The following is a 22,538-nucleotide window of genomic DNA, read 5'->3' as shown; positions in this document are numbered from 1 at the left end:
CATTCTGCTCTGCTTTACTTTAACACCCAGGAGGAAAAATTTGCTGAGTCACTGTATGACGTCTAAGGTGTAAGATGCTGTGAGTGATCCCAACGTACTCATATTTCATCAAAAACTGGATTTGAGTAATTTCTATTAACTTCACTCAACAAAACAAGCAGGTTAGATAAAGATGTGAAAATGAAGAAAAGACGGTAGGGGAGAAAAAAAATCACTAAAGTCAGACTCTGAGACAGACTCAAAGACAACCAGGAAAGTCTGAGTCGTATGCACCTGTATGGGCGTTAACCTGTACGGATGCTGCAAATTTTGGGGTTGTCCAGGTTTGTGGAGGGTCAGAGAGAGGAGCGTCTTAAGAGGGGTGCAGGTGTGTCTCGTAGTTCCATTGAGGCTAGGACAATTTATTTTATTTTAAAAAATCGTTCCTATTTGTGTCTTTATTCTGATTATGAAGTTTTTAACTAAAATCCCACAACCTAAATGTCTTAAAAAGCCATTTTTCATGTTGATCTGAAGCCTCTGTTTCCAAAATCTCCTCTGAGGGGGCGTGGCTTTTGGAGCTGAGCTGAACAACCCTGATTCCCCCCTATCTGATTATGATAGCTCTATGTTGCAAAAATGCTAGCTACGACTTGTCGCTCGCATCATACCCATAGACAAAAATGTACATGAACATTTACAAATTCACCTAGCCTTGCAATTTCGTGCCCGACCCTCCATCCTCCCCTCCCACACAGTCCATATCCACTCGTACTTTGCTATCGTGACTAAAGCTTAAGCAACTAACAGTGAAATGCAGGCACACCTTTATTACTGCCGTGTCTTCCATGACGCTGCGTACCTCTTTGACCTGTTTGCCTGGGTGTTGCTGCTGCTGGAGAAGCTGCAGGTGAAGCTGCTCCTGCTGCTTCTTATAAAACTCCTGCAGGTGTTGCTGTGAACACAAACAGACACAAACACACATAAAAACGTGGAAAATACTATCATGGGATTATGGAACAGTGAATCTGAGATATTTAGATTTAAGGAAAAGCTGTTACACGTTTACAGAAATTTGAAATATTTTCAGAAAACTCAATTTAAATCCTTCAGAATCTACTGGAATTACGTAGATCATGTCATCAATTAAAAAATTACAGTAAACCAAAGAATTTAAACACAGGAACTACTTTAGCCGCGGGTGAAGTTTGTTTGGAATGAGTGCTGCACACCACACATTACATCTCTAATTGTTTGTGACATTTATATCTTTGTTGTATTTCACAGCTCCACTCGAACAGACTTTTACGAGACCCGCAGTTATGCAGACAGCCATCCATCATGTTTACCGTGGATTTGACAGCCGGAGAGCAAAGGCTTCTTGTGAAGACATGATAAACTCTAAACAACAACTAGAACCCTTGTTTTGAGATGTCGATTTAACGTCCGTGGAGTTGTCATTTTTGACCTGAAAAGGAGTCTGTGAAGTAGACCGCATGCCCTACTTCTGAAAGAACTGCCCCACGTTTCTTTCTATGGATTTTAACTGTCTTGATACCTGTTTACGTCATAAAGATGACATCCCGGAGACGTGGAGCCAAATGAAATACAAGTGCCTTAACTTCCTGTAAGACAGTTAAGCAGTGATGTGGTATTGTACTGAAGGCAAATCTCCAGCCGGAGCGCACTTAATGAAAAGAATCTGAATGACTGACATTCTTAATTAAACTCGTCGCTTTTCCTTAATCAAATCGAGGAATGAGAAAACGCGGTTCAACTCTGACATGAGGCTCAGCCCGGTGTGTGCTTTCTCTCGAGCTGATTCCAAATATTACATCACCCCATCAGGCAGCCCATGTGCGCCCCGCTCTGGGTCCCTGATGGATGCTTGTCAGGGACTTGAACCGGCAACACACCAGAGACAGTTAATTAGAGGTGACATGAACAAGCACATCAATTTCAGATTCCTCTTGGTAAGCGTGTCAAGGACACTGTGCTAAGTTGGCATGAGTGACTCCAGGCGGTGTTGCAGGGCCACAGCAGTGACTCAGGCCTGTGTGGAGGGTAATGTGCGCTCGACAGCACTATGTCACAAAAACACAAGACACAATAAGGTACTAAAACTTTGGATGTTGTTGCGTTTAACTTCAAAGTCGGGTATCCCCCGCTGCTGCCGTCCCTGCAAGCGTTCGTGTTGGTGCGTTTGAACCTTTACCTGCTGCAGCATCACAGCCTGCTGCTGCTGGAGCAGGGCTTGGAGCTGCTGGGGGGAGAGCACCTGCTGCTGGAGGATCTGCTGCATCTGTTGTGGCGTGATCACCTGGGGACTCATCATGGCCACTGACACAGGAACCTGCGGGGCGGAGACCAAAACAATGGAATTAGATTGAAAAAAATAATAAAGATGAAATCGAGAAGCTGAGATGGGAAGATGGGAATGCCAAATGGTGGGATTTGGTGGATGGACAGGCCACAGCCGACCAGAGCAGTATTGCTCATCTTATTTCCCAGTCTTTAGTCCGCTGGGAAGAGTAAAGGATTTAAATAGACACAGACCTTAATTAGCAGGACCCCCTGAACTCCCCCCACTTTTAACGCGGCTGTCAGAGCTGTTATTGTGCAACTCTGCAGCTGATTAAAACTACACTGATGAGGTGGACACACGGCAAACACGGTGTGGGCGGGGGGGTGGCGCTTCTTTCCTAGCATCTTCTGTCATTAAAACGCAGACGTCTTTGGAAAATATGGACTGCAGTGACAAGCTCAACAACTTCCTGGTTTTGTCAAAATCCCAAAGGAAAAAGGGAATTTTCAGATTTTAGGTCAAACAGAAGCTGACAAATATACCAAACCGGGTATTTTCGGACATCCGTAAGGAAGCAGATCAATAGAAACATAACAGAACTCATTGCTCAGCTAACGGCTTCATTATGAAGCTCAATAATTAATCAGAGATGCTATTTATTTTCCATGAAGGTCGAAAAATGAACCGATAGTAAATTATTCCAAATAAGAATCATAAATACAACCTGACTGATGCTCTTTTATCTGACCTTTAACCCTTTGACACGACAGCTGTCTCACGCCAAGCAACACACTTTTTAAACTACCATAACTCTACGACTGTTTACGGATTTAACGAATATCCAACGGATTCTTACGTATATAGAAGCAGCTATGCACCAATGTGCAACAATTTAAGCTACAGAGTAGAAATACTTGGCTTGTGTTGTTTGGGTAAACACTTTACTACTGTAAAGTGTTGCATGTTAGCGCAAAGCTACATTTCTCGGCATAGAATTAGCTTGTTTATGTTAACTGTGTAAATACTTTACTACTGTAAAGTGTTGCACATTAGCCCTAAGCTACTTTTCTTTGCGCAGGAATCCGTTTGTTAATGTTGATTGTGTACATACAAAATCGTCATGCAATCAACGTAAAACATTTTACTACTGTAAAGTGGTCTATATTAGCCCAATGCTGTCAGAATTTCCTGGTTCATATTATTTGCTTAAACACGTTCCTACTGTAGAGTGTTGCATATTAGCGCAAAGCTTCTCCTCTCTGCTTAGAATTAGCTTGTTTACGTTAACTGTGTAAACAACTTACAATTGTAAAGTGTTGCGTATTTGCACAAAACTAATTGCTAATGTTCTCCGAGTCAAATTCAGCTGGTTTACGTTGATTGTGTAAACATGTTCCTGTAAAAACTGTTGCAATTTTTGCGCAAAGCTAATTTTTCTCTCCCTCAGAATGAGTTGGTTTATGTTGACTGCGTAAAAACTTCACTTCTGTAAAGTTTTGCATATTAGCGCAACGCTACTTTTCTCAACCTCCAAATCAGTTGTTTTACGTGAATTGCGTAAACACTTTACTACCATAAAGTACTTAATAGTAAAAACTTCACTTATCAGTTGGTCTACATTAACTGCGTAAAAACATCTCTACTGTAAAGTGTAGCGTATTAGCGCTATGCTACTTTTTTCCGCGTCAGAATCAGTTTGTTTACGTTGTTTGCATAAACACGTTACTGCTTTAAAGTGTTGTATATAATTGTAAAAATTATTTTCTACACTTTAGAAAATATTAGTTTAATTGCGTAAGAATGTTACTGCTGTAAAGTGTAGCGTATGAGCAAAAAGATAATTTTCTCTGCGTCAGAATCAGTTGGTTTACGTTGATTGCATAAAAAAGCGAAATGGTGCAAAGCTGCTTTTCTCTGTGTAGAATCAGCTAGTTTACGTTGATTGCGTAAACACTTTACAACTGTAAAGTTTAGCATATCAGCACAAAGATGTTTTTCTCGACGTCAGAATCAGTTGGTCTACATAAACAGTTGATGAGTTACAGTAAATAAAAGAACATCAACACTACAGTTTGAGCTCCAGTGTTAGACAGCTCAGGTCAACAGTAGTTTGCTTCTTTGTCCTCTGTTTTTACATGCGTAAGGCTTCCTGTTGGAGCTGAAAGCAGTTTTGTGTAATCAGCTGAAACATCAACATGTAGCAACACCTTGTAGTGGAGATGTTTGTGGGGGAGCAGCCATGACAGTAGCTGGCGTGTCAAGAGGGCCAATAAGACATCCCTGTCCTCATCGCCAGCTAATCAAGCCGGCTTGATTACTTTCCATGCATGTCTTCTTCCTGGCTCCTCCTCACTCTGCCTGTCTATCAGGCCTTGACACGTCCTTGTTTAGCTCTCCTCTCCTGAACGCTCACCCCCCACCCCCCACCCACCCCAGGTTTTCCCCCCTCTTTGATTAGCTGAGACATTTGCATGGTCACTACACATTTTTCATTTTAGAAGTCATTATGCATTAGTGGCTCCTGATCGCCCGCCTTGACTAATCCTGATGAACTGAAAATCACAGCTGAAGGTCAACTTCCAGCCGGCCCCGCTGCACATTCATATTCATATTCAAACAAATCCTGCCTCCATTGTTCATTAGGGTCTTAGGAGAGAAGGGACTCCATCGAAGGTGGAAAGATGGAGGAGGAGGAGGAGGAGGATGCTGTGCCACATCTCCTCTCCTCTCTGGGCTGGCCTGTGCAGGAAAATGCATCGGCGGTAAGCAAAGGTGCTGAACAAAAGCTGTCAGAAGTTGCAAATTAAACAGTCCGTGTGTAATTATGCAAATGCAGCGCTTACACCTTCAATGTCATTAACCCTTAAAGGTGCATTTGCCGGGTAAGTAATTACCCCGCAGTCACTCCTGGTTTTTGTGTTGGATGCCACTGCAATGGCATCGGGGCAGCAGAGAGACAACAAGAGAAATACGCTCATTTTCTCTGCTCATTTCAGAGATGTTGTGGCATACGAAAAAAATATCAGGATTTTACCACATACAATATATTAAAAAAAGATTTTCAACCAAAAAAAAACAAACAAATGAAGAGAAAAGCCCCAAAAAATGATGGAAAATGAAATTTTAAAGTCCCTTTTAAGATTTCATTACCTTTTTTGGAGTCCTAATGGGCGATAATTACCTTTATTCCACTGGTTTTTCAAAATAAAAGGGAGGGTAAAGAAAAGGAAAGTGCAAGGAGAAAAGGCAGTGGCCCACATCCATTGTGAAGTGCAGCACAATGCTAATTCCAGCATTTAACTGCATGCTTTTCTGCTTGACGTATCAGAGGCTCCGAGATGAAAGCAGATAAGTAATTGCTCTCCTGGTTCTTATTCTTCACTGACAACCCATAAATTTAATTTTACACACACGTTCATTTACATTTTCGAGTATATGACATGATAATTGCAGGAATATAACACCTCCATTCTGCAGGATGCTGCAGGAGGGCTTGATTGACGGGAGCGCTGAATTGAAAGGAACAGGAGGCTGAATTGCCTCTCCTTGAAATGATTTTGCCACGAAGGGATAAAATTAATGAGCATTTAGTAGACGTTGGCAGTGGCGTAAACATCCACGCACCATGAATAGACGCTCTATCGCCAACGAGGAGCCGGGATAGCCAAATGGGGGGCCGTGCTTCTCTGTAATGGGGAAAGGTGAGGATGTATTTCCAGAGGAATATCAAAAGGATTTATGAAACTCTTCGGAATTAGCGGCTGATAAAATGAAAAGGCGATTCTCCCGGTCTAAATAATGCATGTCAAATCAGAGGGGGAAATATGCATCATTGTTTATGTATCTTCTGGAGATAAATGAGTCTGAACTTTGCAGGTATGCGCTTTGGCCTAAAAGTTGTAGAGCAAAACAAAGGACCTTTAAATTGGCTCATGATGTAAAAACACTGGTGGGGCCCTCAGCACTACAAGCACCATCATTACAGCCTCTCAGATGCTTTGGAAAAAAGGTCAAGCCCAGGTAGTTCTCCCAGCCACATTTGGCACCCAGAGCCTCTCATTATATTTGATTCCACTGGACATCCTGGCATTCAGCGTGGAACATTTTATCTCCGCCGTGTGCGGTGGCGGTGGTGGCGGCCGGCTGACACTCTTCTGATCAATGGAAAGCATGCGACAGCTCCGCTGTGTGGCATTTTACCTTTACAGCCTTTTTCTTATCTGCTTGCAGTCCTAAACAACATGGGTTAGTTCTCAGTGGTGACCTGGTCATCAGATCAGGCAGCAGAGAAAGGCTTACAGCAGCACTATAGTGAAGCATTACTGACAATTTCTATTATTTCCAGTGTATTTTATGTTTTTAAGAGTTACTAAATCTCATGATTCATTAAGTACTATTGACTAAAACAGGTTAATTTGACTAGATATGATACAAAGTAGTGCAGTTAAGGCTTATGGACATTAACAAAGTAAATAGACAACTTTATTTCTCTAAATGTTTGATCTGTTCTGAGAAGTGTAGAACTTAATTATTCTTATGCATATTCTTACTTGATTTTTTTATATTCTTACAGTGCATCATGTGTGTATTTCTGTTGTATGTCTGATCTTGTTCAGGTTGTACTGGAAGGTAATTTTTGTATGTCAGTGAAAGCTGTACATATAACAATAAATGAATCTTGAATCTTTGGCTGTAGATCATTGTCAATCTATCCCCCTTGTCTCCTGTACAGAATGTGTTTAGTTAGAAACAACTCTTTGATCGTGATCAGATCCTTGTCTTCATTGTTTGATACTAGATAGTTTTTCCCTATGAAAGTCTGAACTTTTCAGAGAGAAAAGTGTGAAAATATTCCTGTCTGTCAGAGAAAACAGGTATAAAGTGTGTTTTACAACCTTAAAACATCCATATTAATTCCAGAAAAAGAGATTACTTAGCAGATTTTGTCTATTGAGAGCTAAAGTCAGACCATACCTTGTGCGATAAACAAGAAAACACTGCACATTAATCATTTAACACCAGAGATACCACTGGTAACACCTAAATAACACACGTTCTTTGAACTACTTCAACTTTTTATGTGATCAATGTGAATCGGCTGATTTTGAAGCGAGAAAAGCAGCTTTTTATATCATCGTTGAACCAAAAAAAACAATTTACGAACATAAAGTGTTGCATATCAATACAAAGCTGCTACACTACCCTCCTCCACGCTACTCTACTCCGCTCTACGCTACTCTACTCTACACTACTACTCTACTCTACTCTATACTACACTACTCAACGCTTCGCTACGCTACACTACTCTACTCTACGCTACACTACTCAACGCTTCGCTACTCTATACTACTCTACTCTGTTCTACAGTACTCTACTCTACTCTATACTACGCTACACTACTCAACGCTTCGCTACGCTACACTACTCTACTCTACACTACACTACTCAACGCTTCGCTACGCTACACTACTCTACTCTATACTACGCTACACTACTCAACGCTGCGCTACGCTACACTACTCTACGCTATACTACTCAACGCTTCACTACGCTACACTACTCTACTCTACGCTACACTACTCAACGCTTCGCTACTCTATACTACTCTACTCTGCTCTGCACTACTCTACTCTACTCTATACTACCCTACGCTACTCTACGCTACATTAAGCTACTCTACTCCACTCTACGCTACTCTACGCTAGTCTACTCTACAGTACATTACGCTACACTGCTCTACTCTAGTCTACTCTACTCTACTCAACTCTACTCAACTCCAATAGATATATAAGTGAATTCAAAAGCTAAGAAAAAAAAGAATCGAGAGATTTTTGACCTGGACCCTCAATAACGACGTTTTGTTGTTTAAAGAGAATTGTGGGAAATTGAGTTTTCAGATAAAAAAAACTGTAAATCAAATGTTTACTAACTACTAGGGATGCCACAATTCTTAGTTTAAAACGGAACCGTGTTGCACTATTGAATCAAATTGTGGGGAAAGTTCACGTTGAAAAAGTTGAACACGTGTTATGCTAAATTAAAGAAGAATTTATTAATTATTAAATTACACTAGGTTTAGTATAAGTCAACTGAAAAGTTTTCTGTCAGTTTTACTTATCAAAAATCAAATAAAATGATTTCTCTTAATCTTAAAGTTTTTTTCATCTCTGTTTTGTAATAAACAATTGAAACTGAAACAAAATTATGGTTTGAACCAAACTGTTGGGAATCATTACATCTCTACTAAACCCTAAAGTACAAACCTATCAATTACATTTCAAATGATTACACATAAATTTATGATTTTTGTCTATTTAGTTTTGTCTATTATTTTTAATCTTTTTATTGTCTTTTATTTTGTGTTTTACCTTGTTTTAGTGTCTTTTATGTTTTGCATTCAGCACTTTGTTTTAGCTGTTTGCTTTATTGAAAGTGCTGCATAAATAAAGCTGAGATGAGTATTTATGAGTATTTCCTGAGTACACTTATAAAAATAATAAAATAATATTTATAGTAAAATCTCAAACGTGACCACGCTGAGGTTAGCGGAGGAGACATGGCGACTTCCAGCTGGTCTGACTCTGAAGTTCAACGACTTGTTTTCTTAATATGACCCGCGCCTCCTCGACACGCTCATTCGACTGGAGATCGATACTCGAGATTGTCGGCCCCGCGGCGTGAGTAGATTACAAGTTGTTTCCGAGATCAATTTCTCCATCAGCAAGTACACAGGAAGTGCAATCTCTCATAACCTAAATACCATAAAAAAAGCTGGAGGAAATCAGCTTAGGCTCATTTCAGAGACGACTCATCTTCTCGCGAAGAAAAATTGGGATTAACCCTCTTGATCGTCGAGGACGGCGCCCAACTTGAGCAGCATTGTTTGTGTTTAGCCTTCAAAAACTTTATCGCAAAAGCGGCGACTTGACACACGCCCCAGGGTAAATAGAAAAGACAGGGAAAAAAACAGGTGACAGGGAGGGAATTAAAAGGGAAAGACGGTGAGAGGAGGACTCTGAAATAGAAAGAAAGTGCGAGACGGGGCATTTTTCCTCTGATCTTGCAGGTAATATGGCCTCCACTGGATCAGCCTCTTCATCAGTGACACACAGTAAATTACAAGTGCTTCAAGCAGCTCACTGAATTATAGTTCATCACTTGGAAAGGCTCTCCCCCCCCTACACCACCGGGGCCCAGGCGTATCAGATCTGCCGGTTAGGATCCAATTAACACCCTGGCCGGAATCATCTGATTGCATGTGTAAAGGCTGGTATAACTCGTTTATTGCAGCCATGTATCTTCTGTCACAAGGTAAATTTGTTGCTGCTACATCAAAGGTCTGTGCTACTTTTTTTTATCCTTCCTTCTCACTTTCTCTTGATCCACCCCCCCTCCAAACTCAGCTACCTTGCCTTGGGGTTGCATTTCAACTTCTTTTGCATCACAATGATGAACCCACTCTGTCCTTGCAATTTAGCAATCTTGTCCTGTAGCTGTTGTAAATGCAAGAATACAAAAATAGTCGGAGGAAAAAAGGCGAACCATGAAAAAAAAAAATCTTGTTTTCTGGTTACAAAGCAGTAACCAAGGGTGTTTGACTTAAAATGTGCTGACATTTTTGCGCTCTTTTTTCTCCTAGAGTCAACAGAAGTTTTCCTAATGAATATCATAATACCCCACCACCCTTTTTTTTTCCTCCCCTCCGTCGCTGTGATAATTTTTCTCTATTTTCAGATCCAACCAGAGGGGATGCAGGAGAAAGATATATTCATAAATGTAAATGGGAACTAGCATCCTTTAGCCATGCATGCCGGAGTGGGCTAACCTATATGGAAAGCTAGCGTCAAAGCCCTTTTCCCGGCGTCCGCGGGTTCCGGATGAGAGCCAATAAGCAGATGAGTGCTGCCGTTGAGATGATATTGGCTCGCTGGTGAAATGTGCAGAGTTGACCTTTAGAGGCGTCACGCGCTCCTCAGACGGACCAGTGCCCACAGCCAGCCGGAGCAAAGAAACAAAAAAAAACACACCGGAAACCAAAACGATCACAGTCCTTTTAGCCAATTGTTAAAGCTTATATCATTTCATGTGTGCTGAAGAAGTTCATCTTTGCAGCTTGGAATAGAGGAGAAGAAGCTTTGCTCTGTCTGCAACTGTATGCTAACTACTGGTAGAAAAGGTCAGAGGTCATCTTCACACTGCTAAGCACCCATCTGATGCTACATAACATATTGGGCATGTGACGTTTAGCCAATGGTGTTCACACGTTGGAAGAGTCTTGATGTGAAGCGCTGGAAATCTCTTGAATCTTTCTCCAAGTTTTTCTTCTATTCTGATATAATGTATGAAAGACTTAAATCCATTTGAAGAATGAACTGCAATTAATAATTTTTCCTCCATGATCAATTTTCTATGAAGCCACTGAAGAGACATTGATGAAAAAAAAAAATAAATAAGTAAAAAAAAAAAAAATTTTTCTAAAATTTGTAGTTAAAAACTTTTTTCTAGTTACTAACTGGTGTGTATCAGACTTTTTTTTTAATTGAAGAAAATGGAAAAAAAAAAAAAAACGATACTATCTGGGGCGCACTAGACAATAACTGGTGCACACTAGATAAACTGGTGCGCACCAAATAGTATCTGGAAAAAAGTGTTTTTCTAAAAATTTAATTCTTTTTTTTTTTTTAATTTAAGTAAAAAAAATATGTTTCTAAAAATAGAAGTAATTTTTTTTCTAAAAATAGAAGTTGTATTTTATTTTCTAAAAATTGAAGTTAAAAATAGAAATTTTGGCACCAAAAAGTATCCAGAAAAAAATGTTTTTCTGCAAATTAATTTTTTTTTTTCTTCTAAAAATTAAAGTAAAAAATGTTTTTCTAAAAGTAAAAGCAATTCGTTTTTTTCTAAAAAAAGAAGTTATATTTTATTTTCTAAAAATTGAAGTAAAAAACATTTTCTGGTTACTATCTGGTGCGCGTCAGATAGTATCTGAATTTTTTTTTTCTCTAAAAATTGAAATAAAGGGAAAAAAAATAAAAAAATTTAAGTAATTTTATAAAATCTAGAAATAGAAGTTATTATTATTCTTTTTTTAATTGAAGCAGTCGTTTTTTATGTTTGTTTGTTTTTTTCTTCAATGTCCCTGTGTGGGCTCTGTTTTTTTCAAACTGTTGGTGCTTACGTGAATAAAAAGGCGACGTACATCACTACAAAATCTGAGTTTCTGATTGGTCAAAATTTGACCTGTTTAACTTTCAATGCTCATTCAGTGGCCATAGGTTTTCTAAGCAGAGTTCAAAGACGGTTGCAGAAATGTAGAAACGGTTGTGAATGCGAGAATTTTATACATAGAAGCGAGCGCTAACATAGACTTTTCATTGGAAGTGGTCGATTGAATGTGCGTTGCAAAGGTCGGTGTGACTATAGTTTGACTCGTGTATAAAGTGAAGCTGAGGAGGAGGAGCCTGTCTGCTTCCCTGTACGAGTTACATCCAAACTGTATGACATCATAGATCACTTGTTTCTCAAAAGTAACCCCTTAATTTTCTATATTACTGCCTCAAATAAAACAACTTTATTTTCTCAATAAAGAGACAAAAAGAACTTTAGATGAGGATTCTAGATCACTAAAAATACGGTTTATTTTTGGTTAAGTGAAGACACAGGAAACACATCTGGAGGACTAATCTTTAGATTAGTCAGTTATTCCAAAACAACATAGAATTAAAACAAAGATGTTTTATTTAAAAAAAAATGGGAAAAACAAAGCCGATCAAAGAGCATGTGGCTGACACGTATCGGAAAGACAATAATAAAAAAATGTACAACACGTGGCATGAACCAAAATCAGGGGACTTTGTAAAAAATCAAAATAGCTAAAGCAGAGGTACTCAATAAATCCAGTCAAAAACAGAATTAGGAATAAGTAAACAAAATAATAAAAATGTTATATTTTTAAAAACTGCTGTCGGCCAATCATGTCTCTCGCCATGAAGAACGTCGCTTGATTGATATGCGGAACGGCCAATCAAACCTCCTCTGATACATACGTCGGTGCACGTGTGTTTAGCTACGCTGAGTGTCATGCTCCGCTAGCAGATCAGGAGTTTTTCTGCCTCCTAACTGTGAAAGTAGCTGCTAATCTGCTCATTTCTTCTCGACTGGCCCGATGTCAGTCCCTCAAAAGGAACCTCAAAACATTTGTGTTGACGGTATACTGTTGACATGACAAATTTTAGCAAACATTTGAGGGGAAAAATGACAGGAACTTGTTATCAAGTTTACATTTTCATCTAAATGTATCAATTGAACTCCAAATAATTATAATTCACTTTAACCATTAGTCATCTCCGAAATTAATCACTCAGTTTGTCAATCACAACAAACAAAACTGTACTTTTTTTTTAGTCTCTGAATGTTTTAGTTTTATTTATGACATACAAACTGTTTGATCAATTTTTGCTTAGTATAGTGAAAAAATGTGAAAAAAAAAGAAACTAGGGTTAAGATTGATATCAAGCATTGCTACAAAAAACTGTTTCAAGGATAAAATCATAGAGTGAAGTGCAAATAAAGCTAAAAAAACTACTTTTTATAAAAAGACTGTATTTCGGTATATAAATAGTAAAATTGTATATTATATTCTAATGCATGAGTTTTAGAGCTGGTCATTTTAAGAAAGTGCGGGCACAGTTGGGCTAGACATACTTTTAAGGAATAAAAAACAAAATTTAAGGATCTAATAGGAAATTTAGCTTGTTATTACACTAAAAATGCACTTTTCCTACCATTAATTTCTTAAAATGTTGCTGCTTTGATTAAATCCACAATAAAACTCTAGAGTCTGCTTTTCTACAGAAGTTACTGAGCATCCAATCAGTAAATAAAGTGCAAAAACTGCGTACTGAGTTACTTCCAAAACTGGTCACGACCGGCGAGGTGGAAGAAGCTCCGACAGCGGTTTCTTCTGATGATCAAAGACTTGCACAAAGTCTCTTCTTGCAAAGCGACATTTGAACTCGGCGCGTGTTTGTGCGCCGGAGCAGGCTGTGTGAAGAAGAATTATGGAGGCGAAACAACTGTCACATTCACGGAGGGCCTCTCTGTAATCCCCTCTGCCTCTCCATGTCCGCGTTTCTTTATTTGTATTCCAAATGTCAGTGTATAAATGCCTTTCGGAGAGGGGGGGGGGTAGATATATTGCCACGGAGAAGGAGTGGTGAGAGGGGAGAAAGGAGAGGAGAGGGTGTTGTGTGCCTTGGGAGAGCCGTGTAAGCAGCATGGCAGAGACAGGGGGATTTACAGGAAGAAATAGGTGTTTATTGAGTGCTCCCGTGGGCTTACTGTGTAATAATAGACCTGTCACATTACGCAAATGTAGAAAAGCAGCACGTGCGGCTGTTTGTTGTTTTTCTGTACTTTCATGTGTGCGAATGCCAGAGCTGCCTCGCCGACTCCTGAGAAGCAGCGACAGGCGGGCGGGATGGAATTAGTCAGCCAAGAGCTTTTAGCCGCTAATACGAGTAATTAAAACTGCAAGCTGCGCCACTTAGATGCTTGTGTACTAAATAATTTACATGCCATGATCTATGGATCATTTCTCGCTCCTAAATACCAAAAGACAGAGAACAAGAGGAGAGGAAACTGGCAGAGGATTTATCAGCATCTCTGCCATAAGCATGATGTCATGGTAATGTTAATCCGTTTTGCACTTTCTACAGCGCTAATCATACAAGGGGATCACTCCCTGTGATTCCTCGGGTGAAAACATGCAGCTTGATTGCCACTGACTCTTATCTGGCTGCGAAGTTAATAAAATACTGCACTGTAGCGCCCGTTGTGGCTCATAATCCAGGTAAATAACAGCTTTATTGAGTAAATTCCCTGGAGACACAAACCAAGACGAGTAAAAACGGTCCAGGTGCTTTAATAGCCAACTAAGTTGCTGTATGGTGGAGCACGATGGCAATTCTCCCGATGTCTCTCGACGCCGCGACACTGCCTGGAGACTTTTATTTTGGAACAAGATGTTAATAAAAGCTGGATCAACAAACGGATTAGGACGGGATGATCGGCGGTGCCTCCGATTCCAATCGATTCAGATCGGCATGGGTGGAGTAAGCGAATGTAAATATTCAATATTTACAGTGTTCTGCTGTTATTAGAGCCAGGCAGTTATTCAGAACTCTTCCTCGGGCCATTGTATTCGACGGTTTTAGATGGGTGGGGGTTCCACTTGTTGGAATCCTTTCACTTCAGCCCCAACAATACGATAAGAAGAGCTTGTGATTAAATATTCTTTCACCACAGCTTAACAAATAAAAAGTATCAAGTCAAAAGAACAAAAGCCCTCTAATAGTGAGTGTAATTTGGATGTCATCGTAGATGAATATAGTGCTAATATTAACACTCTTGATGAGACTGAGTGGAATTATTTAAAAGGAAAAGCATGACAGAGTCTTCGGCAACCCTATCTCCTCGCCAGTATGCAATTAGATACACAGGGGTGTGACTCCAATTGAAGGTGTCGCCATTGTTAGACTCTGTGAAAATATCAACGGGTGAGGTTAACGCCAATTTTCCTGTCATTAATGAAATGCACAGAGCTCCTAATGAGGTAAACCATTGCTCCTCGCTAGGCCTTATTAGCTGAGCGGAGGGCACAAACTCCCACACTTCAATTTTAAACAGCTAAAAATACATTTAATAGAAGAAAGGGGGGGAAACTGCTCTTAATAAAAACATGGAGAAGCTGTCAAAAGAGGTCTTATGCAATTTGACGATTAGCAATGGTTGTGTTGATGCGGAAATGAAGAAACCATAGTAGCGTAGGGAAGATGTGGGAAAAAGAATGGCGATTCAGGAAAGCCTTAGTCACATACACAAGTAGAAGGGTTGACCCGTATGGGTACTGCGGGCCCGTGGAGGGTCCCAGACAAGAGTGACTGGATCTTAAGGCGAGCGCAGGTGTGTCTTGGAGTTCCCTTGAATCTCAAACAGCCAGCTCAAAGGACGTACGATTGTTGTGTATGTGGTAAGGGTATCATGAAGTATTAGTAAGGCTACTGTTGTGTTTGACGTACTGGTGATGCTGTGGTATGGTACCCTTACACCCTACATATACTCCCTCCCAACTCGTCAATGATTGGACGTATGGCTCAAGCCCCCTCCACGTCACTTTTCAACATTTTGGGTGTCCCCAACTTGTCCTTTTTGAGGGGGGACAGTACCAGATGTGGTAATAGACGCGAAACCAGTACCAGGTTAGGGTATCATTACTTGGTTAGGGTAGAGATACCAGTACTTGTAGTAGTTGTAGCAGTGTTGTATTGCTGATGCGTATTCAGCTCGTCGTTGTAAATGAGAAATTGTTCTCAATCCATCCAAGTAATCCAACAGTACTAAGATAGGGTACTGATACCGGGTTAGGGTACCTGTACTGCGTTAGGGTATCATTACTGGATTAGGGTTAGAGTAGCAGTACTAGATTAGAGTACCGGTACCAGGTTAGGATTAGGGTACCAGCACTAGGTTAGGGTACCTGTACCGGTGCGTGTCCCAAGGGTTGGGGACCCCTGATTAGCATATGCATTTTATCCCTGTCTGTGGCCTGGTACCAAGCGACCATCAGGCTGATACCAGTTCACGGCCAAGAGATTGAGAACCCCTGATTGAATGGGAACAGCCCGCACATCAAAAAGTAACGCGGAGGGGGCCCGAACCATGCGTCCATATATGACGAGTTGGGAGTGAGAAGGCATTGTTACATCACACTATAGTCCTAAGTAAGATGCAAGTACCGGCCCCTTACTGACCCCACGTGAATGCCACATGAAAATGACGCGCATGTGATACATTAGCGCTCAAAGATTGCGTGTAGGACAGGGGTGTCGAAAGTCAGTCCTCGAGGGCCGGCCTCCTGCTGGTTTTCCAGAAACCCTATCTTATTTGCTGCTGATTACCTGAATCAGGTGTGTTTGGCCACTGAGGAGCTTCAATGGCAGGTTGGTTGGAAACCATGTAGGACACCGGCCCTCAAGGACTGACTTTGGAGACACCCTGGCATAGGATCTCCACACAAACTTGTCACTTAAACAGCATTAAACCAACTCTTGCACTGTGCGCAGAGTTTCTAAAAAATGAAAATTCTGTGCGACACCCCTGTGTCTCACCTATACACCCTTACGTGTTGTTTGAGTCTCCACAACAATCTGTAAAAAACGTAAAAAACAATAATCATGAACAGCTTCACTCAACAGGATCACCACATGGTCTAAGGTCTTGGTAATTCCTTCAAGCTACCAGCGTATCATACACAGGTTTACCCATTTTTTTTACCCCTGAACAGCCAGAATCTACCCATAAGGGTAGTTGAATGAAGGGTAGTTGATGAAACTAATGAAAGTAATCCAAAGTCTATTAAATCAAAGGAAGTTGACCTTTTATCACCAGAGCTTTAGTTCCTTTGATCTTATATCTACTGTAACTTTTCAACCATTTGCACAAATAACGTAATACAAACAGATTCTGACTTCCTTATAGATTACATCCAACCCTTTTCGTTAGTAATGTCTTTCATATTGGTGCCAATATAAGGAAAAGCTGATTTATTGGGGTCAAGAATCAGCTGATTCACATTGACCGCAAAAACATTAGATGAGTTACAAAAGGTCAAAGAACATGTTTCTGCCTATTCTCACCGGTCATGTATGTGTGTATGGTTCGTGCCCCCTCTGCGTCCCCAACCCTTAGAATGCGGTACCGGACGTGGCAATAGATGCTGAACCGGTACCGGGTTAGGGCACAGGTACTGGTCCGGTACGCGTCCCAAGGGTTGGGGACCCCTGATTGGCGTCTGTGGCTCGGTACCAAGCGGCCTTCTGACCGGTACCAGTTCGCGCCCCGAAGGTTGATTTCATGGGAACAGCCACCATGTCAAAATATTATGAGTTGGGGACCCCCAAAACGTCAAAAAGTGACACAGAGGGGGTCCGAACCAAACGTCCATTTATGACGAGTTTGGAGTTAGAATGCGTCGGTTATTTAGTTAAAGGTTTAAAGAAGGTTAAACTTTCTTGACTAGTCCACTCTTAAACTGTGATGTTTCGCCCGATTATGCTCGGCTGTACGATGTGTGCTATGAAAACGCCATGCGGATAAGTTTTCTCTCTGTTTTGTGTTTTTCTTGCTTTAAGATTCTAGAGACGGGGCCGAAAAAAAAAAAAAAATCAAACACTTTGTTGAGCAGAGGAAATCTTCTTTACCCAGGAACATGTATTATGGATGGACTTAAGAGATTAGACGAGAGCTGCTTTACCTGCAGTGGACGCTGCTTGTCCTGACTCTTTGGAGATTTCAGGCCACTGCCTGGCTGCTGCAAGAGTAATTGCCTCGCTGCTTGTAGTGCCTAGAAATGACGGAAGGAGGGAGGGAAAGGTACGAAAGACAAGGAAGGGGGGGGACAGTAAAAACAAACTATTAGACATGACAGAGATAATAATTTACATTTGCCTGAGCAAAAACAATCAGCTGTGGGTGAAAAATCGTCTGATTATCACTTTGCTTAAGATGCGGTTTAGAACAATTGGCGGAGCCTGAATGGAGGATAAATACCGTTTGTCTGGAGAACCACTGAAGAAGAGAATAGAGGGGGTTGGTGAAGAGTAGAAAAAAAAAGAAAAAGGCAGAGTAGATTTGACCTGTCTAGTGTGTGCTCAACTGAAATATCCACTTCTCTCTGCAAATTACCAGCACATTTGCATATTCATAATATCAATTTGAAGTACAGGCAGCACCATGTGAAGTGTCCCTGGGAGCTGTAATTAAAGTTGACAAAATCAACAGCAGATTACATTTAGAATGAATTAACTAGCCGCCCGGGTTTTACACTATGCATTAAGGGTGCTTATGTGCGGAGGGAAGCTGCAGAAAGAAGAGATGAAAAGATTTGGCGAAGAATTTGTTCGTAGGTAAAGTTCAGAAAAAAAATCTATCAATATTTTTCTAAAGTTTTCCAGATGAAAATGTGTTGCAGTAAGTACCTTTTATTGCTCAAATGGCATTAAAAGGAGGAGCGACAGCTTTACAAGTGTTTGGCTCATGATGAAAAAAAGGAGGAACAGTCGGTGAAAAGAAAAGGAAAAAAAAAAATTCTATGAGAAATGACACTTCCTCAAGTATCGGTGGTGCTCCTTACGCTTGCCAGTAACCATGACAACAGCTGCCTTGACAGTGTGTGCATATGGCGCAGCTCTACCAGCTGGTGGGAACAATGTTTGAACTAGTACATTGAGATCCTGAGCAAACAAGAGGAAAAGTCAGGAGGCAGACAGAAAAGTCAGCTTAGAAAGAAAAGGAAAAAAAAAGAGAGAGAGAGAGAAGGAGAAGAGAAAAAGTTGCCATGTCTTAACCCCCCCTCAGGGAACACCGCCACCCACTGATCAATTATGAAAAGGGAGAAGTAGGGGGGCTGGCTGCTCAGGAGGAGCCAGGGCTTCTGATCTGAGGTAAACAAACACATTAAGCTGAGACTGGGTCTTAACCGCATTGATCCGTCTCCTCGCTGAAAGGAGTCTGCTGTCTTTTGTTTGTGAGGTGGTAGTGGTGGTGGTGGTGGGGGGGGGGCAAGTGCAAGCAAGCAGATCCCTTCTTCAGATCACCACACATCAACACCTGCAACGGCATTTTTAAAGACCCACTCCGACCATCTTTTGATCTATTTTTAAAGCGTTCCTGGTGGTCTTTTAGTTATGATTATGAAACTTGTGTTGTTTTTTGAGGACACAGTTTCTGCAGAGCGGCTGTAGATCATATGAAATTAGGCGCGGATATGATGTCACTCACAGAAAATGGCTTCAACCAAATGAAGTCAATTCGAAACCTCTTTCAAAGTCCATTCCACTTTAAAGTGGGCTACAAATAAACTGTCAATCAAATGTTTCAAATGTTTGACTTAATTGAGGCACCTGATTGGTCAGTTTTTATCTTTATAACACAGGAAAGCACCATGATGCTGAAGCTCCACCACACACACCTCTGTTGTTCATACCCTAGCAAAAGTCCCACAACAGAGCCCTGCGGGACACCAGATAACCCGAATTTGGGTCAGAAGGACAGTTTTGAACCATTGACTGTATGAGAGAACTGGACTGAGTGAGTGTGATGTCACTCAGTCACAATCATCTTGTTTATCTGATTGACCAATGTATAACTTGAATAATTGCACTACAGTAAAAATGTAATGGATGTTACAACTAAAAGGTAGCAGAGCAGGAAAGGTTAGCTGTTAATTTCTCAATAGAAGTCTATGAGATTTTAGCTTCTTGGACCCAGTGGGTGCTTCCTGTTTGGAATGGAAGGGGGAGGGGTCTCTTAGTTCAGTTCTTTTATACCTCGTTTCCACAGGGTGATCCGGTCCAGTACAGCAAGGAGAGGTATGGTACGGTCCAGTTAATTCTGGCGAGCGTTTTTCACTTGCACTGAGGGGTTTGTTTTTTTACGGCGCATGCGTGGTCTAGACCGCTAGCGTGTCTTTGTAGTACGTCGACTAGAAAAGAGGTCATCTAGCATGCTTTACTTTACTTTGCTATACTTTGTGTACATCTTGTATAACAGTAATTTAATGATGTTTATAAGAAGATTAGGGGCGGCTAAGACGAATACTGCCATTAGAAACGTTAGCTTAAAAAAGCGCTATATTGAAGCTTTCTAATGTCATCACTTTCTGCTCCAATTGTTCCATTTAACTTTTTAATTGAACAAACAACTGATGGGTACTACAGGTAGGGTTCGGTACTGGTCCATTTAACAATGGAAAGTTTCAAAATAGCGGACCTCTCAGTGGAAACAAGGCTTTATACAGTCATACTTTCTTCCTTTTTTGTCCGATCCTGATTCACAACAAATAAAGAAATGATAAATTTTCTTTATTGCTTCAGTCTTTTAAAAAAATGCTACAGAAACATGTTAAAGATGGTCATCAGTAAAGTGTTTTTTAAAAATTGTTTTCAACGTGGCTCTGAACTCGACGGAACACAAAACGACGAAACAAATTCCTCGACTGCAGCCTTTTGCTAATGAAAACACGGGGCCTAATTAATCTGGCCATGATTGGTGAATCAAAGTAATTATAAGGCTTATTGAGTCCTGCACACAGCAGTTAGTGGGAAAGCTGCTTGATGAGAGCGTCTGAAGGCAGCTGTCAGGGGGAAATGTTTATTCATGTGTGAATCAATAATGACTCGCTGTGTTGCGGCCAAAGTCAAGAGAGTGACTTGATATATTACACAGAGTACAAGCAGAGTTTTTCACTTCTCTTCCAATATCTGGGCCAAGTAAATACGGAGGGGAAGTGGACGCTTCAGAGAGATCAAGGCTTATTAAAAAAAAGACTGAGCGGTTCGCCAAACACACCGCGGTCCTTATCAACGCTGGACAAACTTTTCGACTTATCGCGTCTGTCACCTCGGTGGGGTTGGCCACTTTTTCAGAGAGTCTGTGATCGTGTGGAAAGTAATGGAGGAATAAAAGTTCTGCCACCTTACTTCTATCACCAGCGTTGAGTATTCAAGCCATTACAGAAAAAAAAAAAGCACCAATTTGTGCCACCCACTTTTCACATAGACGGTGAGCTAAAGCCCATCTGAAAGCGGGAAAAGTCACCAAATGCCAAAGGAAAGTCATCAAAAGTTTGCTGAAAAGCAAAAAAAAAAAAAAAACACAAGACTAGTGCCGCCTATTTAACCTGGGTTGCTATGCACGAAAAAATGACTTCCCCGGTCTATTAATGCACACATTGTATAAACAGCACAATGTGACACATTCTTCAGAATGAGAGAGCCAGCCAGACAGAGCAAAGGAGAGAAAGAGCCGGGGCCCGCTATATAAATAACAAGGCACTCAGAGGCATATTTGATGTTGATATCCATCACTGAGGCTGGAGAAGAAAAAAAAAAAAGAGAAAAAGGAGGGAAAATAACACAGAGCAACGGAGACCGCGACACGGGGATCCTTATGAAAATAAGATTCAGCCCAAATGGATCTGCTGTAATTGGTTTCAGATAGTGAGGTCAGGAGAAAGGCGATACAGACAACTATTATGTGAAACGGACTGAGAAACAAGAATGTTTACACAGGCATTCCTCTCCTACATTAACAGGCATGCAGAGATCACTGGAGAGGTTGACAGAAAAAGGAGGAGGGAGACGGACCGGTAAGAAAAACAGCCCCCCCTTACCTCCCACTGCCCCCAACTTTTTATTATTTTTTTATCTTACTTTCCTGTAGTTGCACACCCTGTAAAGAAGCATCCCCAATAAGCATGAAACACATTAGCACGCCCTTCACAACCGTCGCAAATCTGCAGATTGCTCATTGGTAGAGGTGCCGGCACAAAGAAAGAAGCCATCCGTGAAGAATGTCACTCTTTCTTAAAACCCACACGGAGACTGCACAATATCCAGCCGTGACATTGGGATGGGATATATATTTGAAGGGCTGTGACATGGTGTTTGGACAGTGCAGATCTCCCGCTAGCCCCCTAGTCACTTTCGGGAGTTGTTGTTATTAAGGGGGATATAGGTGATATTGGGATGATGACATAGGTATGTAATAAGCTTCCGTCAACGCTTACCTCTCTCCGCTCAATTGCGGATTTCTTCCCAGAAAGTAGGGATAAACACGCCTGTGTCGGTTGTTGATCAATAAGAAATGGGCTTGCGTCATGCTATCAGAGAGGTTTCACTGGTGTGCTGAGCAGATGTTTTGTGTGTTGGTGTGTGTGTGTTTGTTGTAGGGACTTAAGTGTTGCTGCTGAACAGCACACTGTTGGCCAGAACAACTCCACTCAGGCTGACAGATTTGACAACTCTCACACACACGCAAACACACAAACACAGACTGCATTGTCAAGCTTATCTTTCTGCGCTTCCAGGAAACAGGCTGAGAGGGGTCGTGGGGCGGCGGCGGCGGTGGGGTGAATAAGAAAATGTGCGACTCTTTATCAAGCTGGAGGGAGTCGCATGCCACGGAAAACAAGGGAAAAACAGTTTAAGCTGAGCAAACAAACACGGCTGATTTGACGGAGGCGTTGGATGGGGAGATTGGATTGACATACCAGAACATTTACACCAAACTACTTTCTATGCAAGAGGATTCATGGATGGATGGAGGCAGATTTGGTGGGAGGGCTGCCTGAGAGGAAGACAGATGAAGAAAAAAACAAAAAAAAACACTATAGTTGAGATAAATCAGTGATTAA

The 22,538-nt window shown here is 41.1% G+C and overlaps 1 protein-coding gene across 1 annotated transcript in view; it reads right to left on the bottom strand.

Moving 5' to 3' along the window:
* Window positions 1-22,538, bottom strand: part of foxp2 (forkhead box P2) — a gene marked incomplete in the record, with an annotated part of 88,428 nt that overhangs the window by 39,123 nt on the left and 26,767 nt on the right. The window contains 3 exon segments of the mRNA XM_024286866.2: window positions 842-934; window positions 2,195-2,332; window positions 17,598-17,687. Of these exon segments, the coding sequence (XP_024142634.1) occupies window positions 842-934; window positions 2,195-2,332; window positions 17,598-17,687 (321 nt within the window).

The sequence above is a fragment of the Oryzias melastigma genome, linkage group LG23 (assembly GCF_002922805.2).
Source record: "Oryzias melastigma strain HK-1 linkage group LG23, ASM292280v2, whole genome shotgun sequence".
Taxonomy (NCBI): domain Eukaryota; kingdom Metazoa; phylum Chordata; class Actinopteri; order Beloniformes; family Adrianichthyidae; genus Oryzias; species Oryzias melastigma.
The sequence above is the reverse complement of the archived record's forward strand: the minus strand, read 5'-3'. Positions and strand labels throughout refer to the sequence as shown.